Here is a 16,340-nt window from a genome sequence, read left to right as displayed (position 1 = left end):
CCTGGCCAGGTCCGATTTCGGTTTTAAAAATAGCACGGAGCCTATACAGCTGACACATCACGCCATTAAGCACCAACAAGCTTAAAGCAGGAGCCTCTAGATGTGACTTCAAATCATCACCCTATCAGCTTACACACATACTGTAGACACTGGCCGTAAGGGCCCGCACATCCGTGTGTGTGTGTGTGTGTGTGTGTTTGTGTGTTTCATTCCATCTTAGCGTGTATAATAAACTCGTGATGTCCTGAGATAAATACCTGTCAAAACAGGGAATTACACAGCACTAAGCATGTGCGAGGGGGAAAATTGATCCCAATATGAATGCCTTCTGACTGAGGCATGACGAGCAGGTGGCTGATTGGTTGGGGCAGATTAGAAAATGGATTTTTTAAGGTTCCCCCCCTTTTTTTTTCGCCCGGCAACAGAGTTAGTTCAGCACTCAATGCGCTACAGAGCAGAATAGGTTTACACACCCATCACTCATGAAGACTGATTTATATCACACACCAGTGACACCCCCTCCCCACCCCACCCCACCCCTCCTCTCTTTGTCACTCTAATGCGAACAGTTTTGTCTTTCTCATCCTCTGACAAAAGAAAATAATAAAACAATTTTGCTCGATTTTCTGATGCACTGCAGCCTGCGGAGGTAAACATAATGATTACCGCCAATTAAGATGCCAAAATTAACAGCAATCACATCCTTTTTTTTTTTTTTTGCCAGAACGAGCACAGTATAATGCAACACTGATCTCTCCCATTGCGTTAATGACGCTGCCCCAATTAAATAAACCTCTGATGTATTTGGGGTAATTTTAAGGCACTCTGTTTAATAATTTAAAAAAAACTAGAGAGAGAGAGAGAGAAAAGCCTGGTGCAAGAGAAAACAATCTCCCACACCGAGCAGGAAACGACCTCGGGAAATGGAGTGTGGAGGGCACGCACACCGGCCTTGAGAGACTACAGACAAGTGGGGGGAGAAATCTCCACCCATTCCCAAAAGCGCCCCCCCCCTCGCCGAGCCCCCTGTCCCCCTCCCTCCTCCGATCACACCACCTTTCCTCCCCAATACTAATCGAGCTGTCCCCTCCGCCAGCAGGCAGCAGACAGCAGACAGGGACACACCTTCCAGACACACAGAGGCACACAGCTCTGAGGGGGAAGCTCGCCCCTCTCCTCTGATTCTGTGCCTGTACAAATATCTAGGATTATTACATGCAGTACTAATCTTGCAGAGCAATTTCAGGTGAGTGGCATCACCAAATGGAAAAGCTGAACACAAAATACACTGACACACAAACACACCAATCGAAGCTTGTTCCTGTCACAGGATATTTACACGTGTAGTCGTGTAAATTTGTTGTTGGTAAGGGATACACTTTACTAATGGCCAAACACAAACGCAATTGAAAGCAGGTTAGATGCTCTAGATATATACTGTTTGAATCTAAAGTGACTATTTTTAGTTAATTAACTTACAAGGCTGGTAATTATTTGTGTTATCTGTTTTCATATTCTTCAGGGAATTGTAGCACTCTCGTAGACATACCTCCTCATAAGAACGAGCCCTTTCAAAGTGGTTGGGTAAATGACATGAAAACAGTTTGACTTGCTGTGGAGAACCTCACAGCCTGGTTTTGCGAGGCTCTAGATTAATAGCCTGTTAATAAACCAAATATGATATGATAACACGATGGGCAATGAAACATACAACGACGATGTACATATGCCATTTTCATCAAGCTCCTTGTTCTGGCCATGTGAGCCTGTGTGCTCATGTTGTTGTTTTGATTCCGATCCAAAATGGACTCAAGCTCATTTACCGGATGGAGTAACGGTATGATGACGACCATCATGAGCTTACAGGAAAACAACCAGCAGCAACAGCAGCAGCAGCAGCCGGCTCCGGCACCATGTTATTAGGGGGGACATGACAGCTTGCTGGAATGTTATTTGGATAGCATTAGCTGGCCCTGCTTAACTGCCTTTAACATCAAATAAATATGGGTAAGGCCATGATAAAGATTAGTTTTGATGACCTTCCCTCCAAATGGGATGGATTAGTGTGTGTGTGTGTGTGTGTGTGTGTGTGTGTGTGTGTGTGTGTGTGTGTGTGTGTGTGTGTGTGTGTGTGTGTGTGTGTGTGTGTGTGTGTGTGTGTGTGTGTGTGTGTGTGCGTGCGTGTGTGTGTGCGCATGTGTGAGGGTTGTTTTTGTTTTTACTGTGGGAATTTGTGTGACACCCCAGCCCCAAGGGATATATAGGAGTACACACACACATACACACATACATCCACACACACACACACACACACACACACGCCCTCTCTCTATAACATGAAACAATTCCTGATTCTTTGATCCTAAGAACATCTTCCCTATGCAACACATAGGATACGCCTATCAACTTCTGATGCAAGATTACCACAGGCAGCGCCTTTCATTATTTTTGATTTCTCCAACATGTGGGTCTGCTTCTGTTTGGATTCGGGCTCAGAAACTATGGATCTGTGTGTGTGTGTGTGTGTGTGTGTGTGTGTGTGAGAGTGAGGGGGTGGGGGGAGGGATACATCAGAAGAAATCAAGCTCTCTTTAGGTGCCACTCTTTAAATTGCTGGCAACCTCTTTGGCAAACCCCTTCCCCCCCCCCCAAAAAATAACGCATATCCTCAAAGAGAGGCATATGCTCAAGAAACAGAACAGAAGTGAGTGCTTGTGTGTGTGTGTGTGTGTGTGTGTGTGTGTGTGTGAGGGGGGGGGGGGGGGGGTGACATTCCAAACCTGCGCAAGACATGGCAAGAAACGGAGTAAAAGACATTTGCGAAGACTTAGTCGATTTTCTATGCCTCTCTGAATGCATCAAATATCGGCCTCCTGCATATGTATTTAACGAGGAGGGGAGGTACGTCTTTAAGCAGTCACCCTTGATGTACCCAGCCGTTATCGGAGCGTACATGCACGCAGGCCTATTGAGAATTTCCAGACACACTTTTTTTCTCTGGCAATCTCGCCGCCTAAAAAAAGCACCTGTCATATTAAGCGGTGCCCTGCTACCAAAACAAAAGCCAACATTTCTGACTGAGGATTGCTTCTGCGGGGCCCCGCACTGGAAGTCTGTCACCATGGAAACGCAGAGAATACTCTTGATACCCCACTGCCCCCCCACCACCATCCTCCACCAAAACACCCCCGCCTCTTCTATGCCTCCTCCTCCTTCTCTCTCTCTCTCTCGCTGCAGCTCTGAAGATGAAACAGACATTAGGCTAATCCTGCGTCTTGTTGAAATGTAAAGTCAGCAAAAAGGGAAACACGGCAGGGCTAAAAGTGTCTCTGCCTGCCTGCCTGCTTGCAAGCCTGGCACAGGCCTACCACAGCTCCCCCTCCTCTCTCCACCCACACTGATCAAATGCGGCCTGCCTCAGAGTATGTGTGTGTGTGTGTGTGTGTGTGTGTGTGTATGTGTGTGTAGTCCTAAAGGAAAGGAAACTTGACTCTTGACAACCAAAGACTGTGAAGACAGAGAGAATAAGAGAGGGGTTTCTGCTGGAAGACGTTTATGGTCAGCTCCAGCTCCTCATTAGCGTAGCTGTAATCCAACACACATAAAAAGACACATAATTTCACGGTTAACGCAGATTAGCAGCACACAGCAGTTGAGTCGAGACGAAAAGAGAGGGAGAAAGAGAAAGAGAGAGAGAGAACATTTCCCTATATTTTTTTTGATTAACGAGACAAGTGAGAGAGTGTAAACGAACAAAGCTTCAAACCAACCCCTCAGGCCATAAACATACCGTACAATCTCATAGTTTCCCTCACTCTCCTTCTCTCTTTTTCTTCTCTCTCTCTCCTTCCTTCTTTTTCTCTCTCTCTCTCTCTCTCCTGTCAAAGAGACGTCCTTTGAAGTTCCCAGTTGTCTGTCTGTTGTGGTGAAACTGCCACTGAAGCACAAGCGTTGGGGATGTGTTATGGAGAAGAAACAGTGAGGACCATTATGGAGTCTCCTCTCACCTTCAACAGCGGACTGGAGTGGGCTGGAGTGGAGTGGAGAGAGGCAGTGGTGTCGCGCCGGGTCCCAGAGCCACGCACACAATTGCAGCGGATTTCAGCGCTGCTTAACAGGGCTATTAGGATTACCGCTGCCAGTAAACAGAGCTTGGTTTATCACACACAGGCACAGCTGTTATCTCTGTGTGTGTGTGTGTGTGTGTGTGTGTGTGCATACGCTTGTTTGTGACTGTGTGTGTGCGCACTTATTTGTGTCTGTGTGTTGTGTTTGCGTGTACACACTTTCACTGTAAACAGCGTGATGTATGGCGTTATCTGCGAGATGATAATCACTCAGCCTGTTTATTTCTTTGACCGGATGATTCTCTGTGTGCGTGTGTGTGTGTGTGTGTGTGTGTGTGTGTGTGTGTGTGTGTGTGTGTGTGTGTGCATGTGTGTATGTGCGAGGGTTCTCTCATGTTAACAGGCTGGGTGACAAAAACACATTCAGATGGTGATAAAAGCGGACTGAAGCACAAAAACACAACAGCGTGCAAACAACAGTACTTTTTTTTCTCACTCACACACTTCCCCACACCACCGATGATATGATAAAAGCGTCCAGAAATGCTTGTGGTCAGTTCAAAGCCTTTCACAGCAGTACACTGACCCTCTGTTCAAGAAAAGGGCCTGAGAACTGAACTGTAATGGAACAGTAATGAAATTAGAGACAACTGTACTCAAGAAGTCACAGATTTAATTCATTCTCTATGACTCGGTGTGTGTGTGTGTGTGTGTGTGTGTGTGTGTGTGTGTGTGTGTGTGAGGGGGGGGGGGGGGGGGGTTGTATACACACTCATGTGTGTGTAATCACACAAACACTTTAAAACTTTCCCAAGCAGTGAAAAACAGGGCAAAGAACAGTGACTCTGGGTAAAAATAGGGGAGACTATTATCTGGATAACAAATTAGACCTCAGTGAAGGGCTTAGTCGAGGGCTGGGTTGGAGTTCATGATAGGACAGGACTTTACATTATCCTTATAACATCCTCCCAGATGCTACCCTATTAACATCCATAGGTTAGAGCTTTATCATGTACGTCGCCCTCCATTCCCAGGCAATACGAGTAATCTGCATGAGGCCTGAGGCAAAGCTGTCCACTGGAACCCTGACAACTCAGAGGCAAGCTGATCCATACAAACACACACACGAGTGCATGTACACACTCCAACACACACATGAATGTGTGTTGACGCTGTGCGTCAGGGTCCTGTTCGTCCTGTCGGGATTTAATTTGCGATAATGGCCGCCGGACTATACATTATCCCTTACATATCAAACCACACACACACCCACAGGTACACACAGACACACACACATGAATGGTGTACATAGGCGGATCATAACACACGCTCACGCGCACCCACACACACAGAGTTCCATGCAGACACACACACACGAATGATGAGTGATGAACACATGGATGATGTACACAGGCATTTCATACCACACACAGACAAACACCTGTAAAACTGACTGATCAAAGAGCTTACCCTGAAGCCATGTCCATTCTAGCCAACTGTACCTGTATATGAAACTGGCCAAAGTGTTATTGACTGGACACAGACACAGACACAGACACACACACACACACACACACACACACCTGATAGCACAGTAGCTGGAGGGTGGATGTCATCATCGCTCTACTCTGCCGCAGCAGGTGACCCCCCCCAAAGAAACGACTTCTACTCTGGAAATGGATCATGTGGGAAAGATATTTATGATGTAGAAATAGATATCTGTACAAATCAGTCCATAAAAAACTAGATTCACAATTATTTAAGTTGAACATAATGACATAATGAATAATAAGTGAAAGCTTGTGGAGAAGTGATTAGATTGATTAGACAACCATAATTACACACATAAGGATACAGACAAGAAGGGGGGAAAGGAGGTACCCATACCATAAACACACACACACACACACACACAGAGGCACACACACACAGAGGCGCGCACACACACACACACACACACACACGCACAGAGGTACACACACACAGACACACACAGAGGTACACATACAGAGGCACATACACACACACACACACACAAACATAGAGAGGCGCTCACACACACACACACACACACACACACACACACACACACACACACACACACAGAGAGGCGCACACACACCCACAGACACACACCAGCACACACGTACACACACACACAGAGGCACACCCTTGCAGGCCACTCTGGCTGGGTTGTGTGGCAGAAATGTAGGGTGTAATTGAAGTCTTAATCTGTTCAGGCCATCTCTGCTGGTGCAGTGTGTGTGCCGGGAAAGGAGAAGATGAATGAAAAAAAAAAAAACCCTGAGAAGCAAGTCAGGATGAGAAATGGAAAGTCCTCTTTTCTAATTTAGAGTGTGTGTCCTTTCACCGGGGGTAATCCTGGCGGAAAGCTCCATCTCTCCCCGGCTTCTCCCCACTCCCCGGCTCGAGCGCCGGCCACGGCGGCACCGCATTAGAGTCGGTGCCAATCGCACGGTGCATTCCATCACCCGGCGAGGTGAGGATTTGCCGGCGAGACGTTAAAATGTCATCGCTTGAGGTAAGCGCTGAGCTGCCGCCTCTGCCCCGGCACGGCACACCCCCCGGCTCAGTCCCGGCACTCACCGCTTATGACTGACAGCCTCAACTCCCGCTGCAACAAGAGCATAGGTGTCAGGGTAGGATAGATGTGTGTGTGTGTGTGTGTGTGTGTGTGTGTGTGGGTGTGTGTGTGTGTTTGTGTGTGTGTGAGAGAGAGAGACAAAGAGGTAAAAGTGGAGAGTAGTGTGTATGTGTGTGCGTGTCTGCCTGTCAGTAAGAGCATTATAGAGCGATAGGTAGTGTGTGTGTGTGTGTGTGAGAGAGAGATAGTGAGCTAGTGAGAGAAAGCGCGTGAGAGAGAGACAAGAGAGAGATAGAGAGAGAGAGAGAGAGAGAAGTGTGAGTGGAGAATAGTGTGTATGGCAGTCTATCTGTTAAGTAGAGAGAGAGAGTGTGTGTGTGTGTGTGTTGTGTTTGTGAGTAAGAGAGCCCACAGGCGGGGTGAATAAAACTACATTTCATAAACTCTCACCTGTCAAAGACTTTATGAACCCTCTGTGCAAAAGCCTGTGTGGACATAAACAGTTGTTTTTCCCTACACCGCAATGAAAAAGCAGACAGATTGATAGACAGAGAGGAGGAGGAAAAGGAGAAAAAAAGGAGGAAAAAAAGGAGGAAAAAGAGAACAAAAAGAGAACAAAAAGAAACAAAAAAGGCAAAAAGAAAAGTGAAAAGGTGAAAACGAAGGCCTGCACAAGGCCTGTGCCACGATAACTTCAAACTATCCTCATTCCTTTTTCTTTGACTCCAGATCACTCTTTGAAATGGTAAATCTTCCCCATCAGTCCGTGCCTTTATCTGAGATGGGTTGCATCATATTCATCTTCAGCATTAATGATCTTTCCAACAATAATGAATGTCGGCTCCGAGGTAAATGAGATGTGGTATTATTAACTCCAGCGTAGGAGACCCTCTCACTTCTTTTTCTTTATCTTTCTCTAATCATCATTCAATCACACACACACACACACACACACACACACACACCCATACAAGTGGACTGGAGCTTTAAAGCTCATCCCTCACCTATACAATCATGTTTGGGCAGGCAGGCAGGCACACACACACCCTCCACCCCTTTCAAGCACTCCCATGGGAAAGTCCAAACACAGGACAACAGAGAGATCTGAAATCACTAACACACACACACACACACCATCCTTATAGGCTCATCTTGTGTGGAGATAATCTGAGGATCTCATTATCAGCACCGCTGGAAATCAATAGCCAACAATTAATTACCGGTTGAAATGTTCTCCACCATTATGCAAAGCCATCACGGCCTGCATTCTTGTCTTTTATTAGTTATGCGGATGGCAATAATTGGAGGCTCATCGCTCAAGTCAAGCGGCCTCAAAGGGATATTGAGTCCTCGAGCGGAGAGGCAGAGAGGCGCGCCGGCAATAAACAAATAAGGAGAGGAGAGGGACGGCCTCGCTATGGCTGCCGTTACAAGGGCTTCACAGAGCTCTCCCCCAAGGGTCAGGGCAGCCATGCGGAGGGTCCTGCTGGTTCATTGGGATGCTGCTTATGTCCGATGTCCAAAGCTCCAGTGGGGACTTGAGTATTTGCCAGGACATTCTGCATATAGGATCTAAGTTATACCATATGCAAACACTTCATATCAAGCAACCAATCTATATGTATTGACTAATGTGTGTACAATACAACTGTGTATAGTACGCAGCCCAGAACTAATATGACAAAGTCAATGGACTTCCAGGTCTTTTTTCAAGGTTGAACTAGACTTCATTTGCTATTATAGATCAAGGTGGCGTGCAAAAGTTATTGACCAGGTATAGACAAAGAAAACTAAATGTAGACATTATTGTCTTGATGGAAAATGACAACGGAAATGGTTGTTTCTGCAAACAACCCTACTACTACTAAGAGTAGGGTTCAGGGGGATGTCTTCTATGATTAGCTTCTTCAGTTGTTGACTTTGATATTGTATTTCTTTATTTATTGTAATTATCCCCTCAAACAATGGTGAAAGGTCACTTAGCTAGCCTAATCCTCCATTTCATGCTTCCTGCCCACATAAATGGCTTAAGCATGATATTGGCCCAGTTATCTGTGGGAACACAGCGCCTATGGCATGTTCAGTTCAAGGCTTTAATAGCAGGCCTAGCTTTATTTAAGAGCCCATTACAGGGACATTGATCAGTCAAGCTTGCTAATAAACAGTATACGCTACATAAATAGTTGCCATTAGGGTTGGACATCGTTGTACAATCAGAGGGAATATGTTATTTTTCAGACTCCCCTGTCACGCAAGAACACCGTCAGAAATCTCACCAGAGGGGACCCTCGTTAAGAGAAAAATAAATAAATAAACAAATAAAGGTCACTCGTATGAAATGAAAAGAAAAATATTTCAGCCAAATGGTTCCAGATTTTTTGCTGGCTCAGCCATTCAGTGCACTTTGAAGAACCTGATGGAAAAGTGAGGAGGATTGCTAACAGGGCATGCTAATACCGCCGGGTAAAAGAACAAAAACTCAAATCAGCAGTGTTGCATTTGCCTAAGTGTGAGCCAGCTACTGAAGACACGAAAACCTTACGGTGACAGTCACTTTCAGGATGTGGGTTGGGGGGGGGGGGGATCTCTCCACATTCATATTTGCTTCTGGAGGCAATATTTTTTTGTGTGTTTGCACATCTTTCTCCACAAACAAACACTTCATCTGTCTAGAAGCTTCAAAGTTCCCCTGTGAGAGGGGGAACTGACGACGTGGAGTTCAAAGAGCTTCAGATGAGAGTGCGGAGGGGCTGGCTGCTAGGGAAACAATTACACACACCCCATCAATCCCCACAACAAGCAGGATCAGCCACACACACACGCACACACACACACAGACATGAAGCGAGAGAGAGAGAAGTGGATTTATATATATATTGTGTACGCACACACACACACACACACACACACACACACACACACACACACACACACACACACACACACAAGGCATACAGCCCACAACAGAATGACAGAAGGAAAGAGAGCATGTGAATGAGAAAGAAAGAGGAAAGGAGAAAAAAAATGATATGTATATAGAGGATCAGTCACATTTACAGAGAGAGGTGGGTACATATCAGAGAGACCGAGACAGAGAGGGGCAGGTATAGATCACACACACACACACACACACACACACACACACACACACACACACACACACACACAAGCTGAATAAATCATTATATAGGCAAAGAGTACAAAAGAAAAACGTGGTGGGTACATACCATATGCGCAAGCTATACAGGAAGAGACAGAAAGATAGATGGAAGATGAAGATCGACAGAGAGAGCGAGAGAAAGAGGGCGAGAAAAAGAAAGACAGATATGGGCACATATAATCCCACACTCTCACAAAAAACAAGGATTATCCACACATATACAGAGGCGAGAGAACTAGACAAAACAAATAGAGAGACTCACAGAGATCGGGGGAGAGAACGAGAGAGAGAGAGAGAGAGAGAGAGAGAAAGAGACAGGTAGGTAAATATAATCATACACACCCACACATACACAAACAGATATTCAACCTTCACATATCTGAAACGACAGAAGAACTGGTCTTGACCTAACCCAACATCCAGTTGAGTTCTGATGTAAGCCTCTGCTTAAAGGCAAATCCTACAAGGTTTCGCCTCAGTGCTTGACCAAGCGATCATCTCCTGCCATGTGAAATCTGGGTGGAAAAAACCTGCTCAGACGAAATCTTGTGTCAATCATATCAAAGCTAGATAAAGACCAATGTCTCTAATCAGAGACCTCATATAAAAAAGGCTTTTACAGTAATGAATGGTGTTTCCCCTGGATTTCATCAGAAGATTACTGCCCCCCCCCCGCTTCATTATAAGACATGATGTCACCATAGGCCCCTGTTCATCAGCAGCAGGACCCGTTAATACCCAGATTTACCCCAATACCCCGGCACACTCTGCAGCTGCTGGGGGCAAGGGGGGTGCACGAGAGCTTGCAGGTTACCAGCGCAACAATCGCTAATCAAATTCATAAGCTCCCGTCTCCGAGCAGATGGAAACACTCCAGAGCAGGGCCGGCTGCCATGCCTGTGCTGTGGGGAAACACAAAGAGTACACACACACACACACACACACACACACACACTCTCTCTCTCTTTCTGTTCTCAAACTTAAAACCTTAGGCAGAGGAACAGAACAGAGCAGGCTTTTAAAAAACACAACTCAAAGAAACTCACACCAGTACACACACACACACACACACACACACACACACACACACTCTCATTCTGCATTCTCAACTTAACATTGCCGCCCCTAACCACCACCAAACGCCACCAACCTACCCACTCCTCCATCATCCCACCCACTAGTTCAACAGGTGATGGCATGTCGTGCGTGTTTCCTCCGGTGGCACACTACAAGCACTGTGGCGGTGCGCTGTCTCGTCCTCGAGCCGCGCTCAAAGGGAGATGTTTGTCGCTCGGCGGTTCGACGCCCACGCAAGCGGCAGGGAATCCAAAAAGACTGAAAGGGATGCAAAGCGGTGGTTTAGGGGTGGTGCCGCGGCGGCGGCCCACACACGGACGTCAGCGCTGACATTCGGCAAGAGGGAGGGAGGGAGAGAGGCACAGCGCCATGCCTGCTTCTCGCTGAGTCAAAGCTCCGGGTCGCCCCTGCATTCCTTACCCTCTGACCCCGGGACAAGAGAAGAGTGATGGAGAGAGGGGGAGAGAGAGAGAGAGAGAGAAAACGAGCGTCACACGCATATATCACCAGCCACGGGGTTGAGAGCGAACGCACCAGCAGAAAAAAAGATAAGAAGGGGGAAGGGAGGGAGGAAAGAAGGGAAGGGAGGGAGGGAGGAAGACGGCTAAAAGGAGGAGTGAGAGGGTGAGAACACATAGAGGACACAAACTGAGGGAAAGGAAGGGGGGGTGTTGAGAGGGGCGCAGGGACGGGACAGGACGGGGGGTGGGTTGCTGAGGGTATCATTAGTGAGTTTCAGAACAGCTGAGATGAAACAAGGAGGGAGAACAAGACAAGGAGACCCAAGGCCTAGCATTAGTCATTCAGCCACACACAGCACACAGTGAACGGGACACAAACACCCTGTGTTCACAGACCAAGAGAGAGGGAGGGAAAGAGAGAGAGAAAGAGAGAGAAAGAGAGAGAGAGAGAGAGAGAGAGAGAGAGAAACAAGGAGCTGAGCTTCTCAGGAGTGAGTTTATTACAGTACACGTCGCTACTGAGACGACAGCAACACATCAGGGCCGGTGGACGAACAATTCACCCCGACATGAAGGTCAAACAAACAGGGTCAGACAGGGGGAAAATAAAAAAAATAATAATGGAAAAAAAATAAACTTCTCTAAGCCATGACAACAAGGGAAGGGATAAAAACAGTGATAAACAGGTAGAAAAACAGCCATAATTCTGGGAGCTGGAATAAGTTGCCTGAGAAGGGGGGTGGGGAGGGGGGGAGAGAGAGATAAATAAATGAGAATAAGTGAAAATCTAAAGAGGGAGAGAGAGACACATGGAGAGAGGGGGAGAGAGCGAGAGAGAGAGAGAGGGATGGATGGATGGATGGAGGAAAAGTAAGCAGGCTTTGCGCGAGTGCTCAGACTGACACGTCGAGATACGGGCGCTAAAGCTTCCCCCAGCCACCATCTGGACCCTGTGAAAAGAACACAGCGTCTCCCGGGGGATTTCAAAACTTATCCACCCCGGGGATTACACGTTGCCATATTTGATTCATATTCAGGGCTGTTTGCTTTCGAAAAATGATTGTGTGTCAATGGGGTGGGTGGGGAGAGGGCGCCAAACAGCAGGGAGGGGCAAGAGAGGGAGAGAGAGGGAGAGAGAGAGAGATGGAGAGAGAGAGAGGGAGAGAGAGAGAGAGGTGGCAGGAGAGAAAAACAGGAAAGACAGAGGGAGATAACATTCGAGGGACTGAGGGAGAAAGTGAGAGAAAGAGAGAGAGAGTTTAATCGACACAGAGAGGGAGAAAGTGTTCACTGAAAATGTGTAGGCTGAAGCATATAATTAGCCCTCCCAGGGTTAGCTATTGACAGTAACATCAGGTGGACTCCATATCATGCAGATCTAAAGCATATGAGTCTCACACACAGACACACAAACAGCGACCACTAAATGGGTGGAATATTTATTTACATGGTGAAAAACAGCACAGAAATAAAAACGATGATTTCAGGGCCTCCTGCCACAGCACGGGGACATACCACATCCATATGTGAACCGCACATCTGGGGCCAAGCGAGTGACATAAACCCTGGGCTTAACGTACGGTGTGGTGCCACAAAAACACAACTTTTCCATCTGACAGTACCATACACCCACATACATAAACACACACACACACACACACACACCCACATACATAAACACACACACAGATGAGCAGTTTATCGAGGAGCACAAACGCAACATGCACATCTGTCACAAACATACGTGAACCCAACATCTGGATTCTCGTGTCCACTATTGGGGACTTATGACCCTTTCATAATGCACGGAGTAGGCAGCGGAGGTACATCATCAAAAGCCACACACACACGCGCGCGCAGTGATCGAGAGAAGAGGTCTGAGGAACACACTGAGGGAAGGTGGAACGGAAGAGACACACTTTGACAGGTGTCTTCAGACTGGAAGAAAGAGGGGAAAGAGAGAGAAAAAGAGTGGTGTGACTAGGGCTAAGCCTGAGGGACAGGTTAGTCTTGTAGTTCACTGGGTCAGAGAGTTAAATCACAGTGGGGGTACGCGCCGAATATCCATTTATTCCCCATGCAAACATCAGACTAGCGTTACACTCAGATTAGAGGAGACGGGATAAGAGGCTTTGAGGGGAAGCGATCATGAGTCCCAACCCACCGCTGTCACAGATGCACCGTTTCAATGTTTCTTTGCCTCTTTTTTTGGAGGGGGGGGGTTGTTTTTCTTTCCCCCTCTAAATCCTGACAAGGCCCAAAAGACGTGTCAAAATAAAATTGCGGGGACCTCTGTGGCATTGAGAGAAGGAGAAAGAGAGAGAAAGAAAGAGTGAGCTTATTCTCCAGAAGCTCCTCTGAAGCAGTTGCTAAAGAGGAACCCTAGCCTGTAGGATAGGCCCTGTGTGTTTGAGTCTGCTAGTTCTTCGAAGTACTTTATGTACCAGCAGGGGACAGTTTAAAAAGATTACCCATTAAAACTCGAGCCGGAGTAATTAGCTGACAGCGACCTACTGGAGGTCAGAGGATTGACACTTAAACCTGTTAGCTTGTTCACAGGCTATTCTTACACAAGCTATTTGCGTGTTTACTGGTTGCCTGTGGATATAGTCCACTCACTAAATAATGGCAACTTCCATTGGTTTGTCATAGGCCCACTTTTTCAGTCCTTCAGCTATGCATGCAGAGACGCCCAGTCTCCATCCACCCACACCAGTGAGCTAATATGCCATTCATCCACCGTTACACACACACACTTAACACACACACACACACACACACACATCAACCAAACCTCCAAAGCCCCAGGAGCCACACAGCATCTCTCTCTCAACGCCGCCCCCCCCCCCCACACACACAGCATCTCCCGCTCAATGCCCCCCCCACCCCACCTCCTCCCCGACACGTTAGCCTCTGGAGGTTCAACCCGGTGAGGTCACACGTGAATACCGTAAACAGCTAACAGCACTTCTGCGGGACACAAAGGGGGGGTGGGGTTGGGGGCCGAGCTTGTTTATCGCGCCAGAGAGGGGGAGAGGTCCAGCACTAAGTGCGTCGGGGACTCGTGTCTCTCTCCGCTCTGCCAGCTCAAGGAGGGTGGCGGCTCAGCGGTGGTCAGGGGCCAGAAGCCTCAGCGAAAGGGCTGTCAGGAGCCACTCCCAGGCTGCATTACTTACACCACTTCACCTCACCTCACTTCACCGCACCGCCAGAGCATTAACCTCCAGCAAATGGGCTCCGCTAGGCAATTCTCCTTGTGACATTATGTGAGTCCGACAGCTGTGGTCTTTTAAAGGACGCAATTACAATCATGAAAATAGATTTAAAGTATATTTTTTGTATCTATTTGTTAACTTGGATATTGTTTTTTGAGCATCCAATGCTAACATTTTACCTGAATGTGTAGTACCCTCTAGGGTGGCTTCAGATGAACATGTGTGTGTGTGTGTGTGTGTGTGTGTGTGTATGTGTTGTGTGCACCTGGCCCTCTGGTATCATTGCTGTATTAATTACAACACAACACATTTATTACAGTGTCTCAGGGTGTCGGCAGAATCTAATTTGTTTTAACTGCTACTTAGTGGAAAGGGCCCCCAATTAACCTTCTGCTATGCCATGAACCCTGAACACAATCTCTCCCTATTAAGAGGATACACAGGTAAGGACAGGGAGAGAGAGAGAGAGAGAGAGGGAGAGAGAGAGAGGGAGAGTGAGAGAGAGGGAGAGAGAGAGAGAGGGGGGAGAGGGAGAGGGAGAGAGAGGGAGGGAGGGAGAAAGAGATAACTAAATGCGTGTGGAGTGAGACATAGCGAGATTGGTTAAGAAATGAAACATTAAGGGGGAAGGCATGTAAAAATAGAGAAAATGTGTAAATGAAAAGCGACAGTAATGCAACATGAAAGCAGTGAGCAAAATTGAGGAGAGGAATTCTATTTGGCCTTCAAACTAGCCAGTTTATTTTTATAATAATGCCAAGAATACTCCATGGGAGAGACTAATCTCTTCAATGACACCAATTCTTCTTTTTTTTACATTTTAACTTAATTTAGCTTCTTGCCCTTCATTGCCCACTCTTGAGATATTTGTGCAGATCTCAGATAAATGTAAAGCCTTGTATTATGCGGCTGGGAAATACAGTGGTCAGTGAGAGCCTTGACCTTCTCTACCCTTCACCTGGAGTGGTGAACCTTGACCCTTGACCCCATGCATTCAGGATTGCGTCTCTATTAATAAGGTCAGAGATCTGGCTTTCAAGTCAGGCAGGTGGGGATGTGCTACCTGAGAACCACCAACTGTTTGGGAAGATGCTGGCATTCGTTTTTTAAAAGCCTCTCCACAGTTCTTTGGGGCCAAGAGATGAACAGAAGGACAGACACAATAAAAGCACTGAAAGCCGACTGAAACGCTACTCAAGCCCTCCAAGCAATAGATGTATGAAGCGTCTAATCATAGAAACTCTAACCTCGGTGGAGGTTATTTCCAGTGGCCTCTCCAATATTACATGTTCGACAGTCAGGTCTGAAGAGCCACTGGTCTCACTCAGTCCAAACATTAGCATGAGTTGAACCCCTTCTGATTTAAGGGCAGACCCTGAAGTGCATTATTGCCTGGAGTCCTCTTCCCGTGTTTTCACCGAGTAATTATCTCCCGACGACCATTAAGACAAATTTCCAGGCGGGGGACTTGACCCCTTTCGTCTCGTTCCCGTCCCATCGACGAGGCATGAGGAAGCCCGTTTTTCCATTACCATCCATTACCGGGGGGTCTTGCTGGGCCACACTCCTCAAATGCCACAACGCTTGTGTGGAGAGCCGGGGGTGGGGAGAAGGGGGGGTTTGTGTGTGGCAATCGCTCGCACAAAGAGAGGCCCCAAGCCACCACAACCTTAAAAGTATCATCATTTCATCTTTGTCTTATTTTTTTTTTTTTTTAAAGCAGACGTTCAAGAGGAGGGCGAGGAGTAATGACTA

At 47.0% G+C, this 16,340-nt stretch overlaps 1 protein-coding gene across 1 annotated transcript in view; it reads right to left on the bottom strand.

Moving 5' to 3' along the window:
* Nucleotides 1–6,161: 6,161 nt before the first annotated feature.
* Nucleotides 6,162–16,340, bottom strand: part of e2f3 (E2F transcription factor 3) — a 49,514-nt gene continuing 39,335 nt past the window's right edge. The window contains exons 7-8 of the mRNA XM_031585621.2: nucleotides 7,123–7,185; nucleotides 6,162–6,702 (exon numbers count right to left, since the gene is read on the bottom strand). Of these exons, the coding sequence (XP_031441481.1) occupies nucleotides 6,671–6,702; nucleotides 7,123–7,185 (95 nt within the window). The 3' untranslated portion in view covers nucleotides 6,162–6,670. The remainder of the gene's footprint in view (nucleotides 6,703–7,122; nucleotides 7,186–16,340) is intronic.

This window comes from Clupea harengus, chromosome 19 (genome assembly GCF_900700415.2).
Source record: "Clupea harengus chromosome 19, Ch_v2.0.2, whole genome shotgun sequence".
In the NCBI taxonomy this organism is placed as follows: domain Eukaryota; kingdom Metazoa; phylum Chordata; class Actinopteri; order Clupeiformes; family Clupeidae; genus Clupea; species Clupea harengus.
This window is presented reverse-complemented; position numbering and strand designations above follow the sequence as displayed.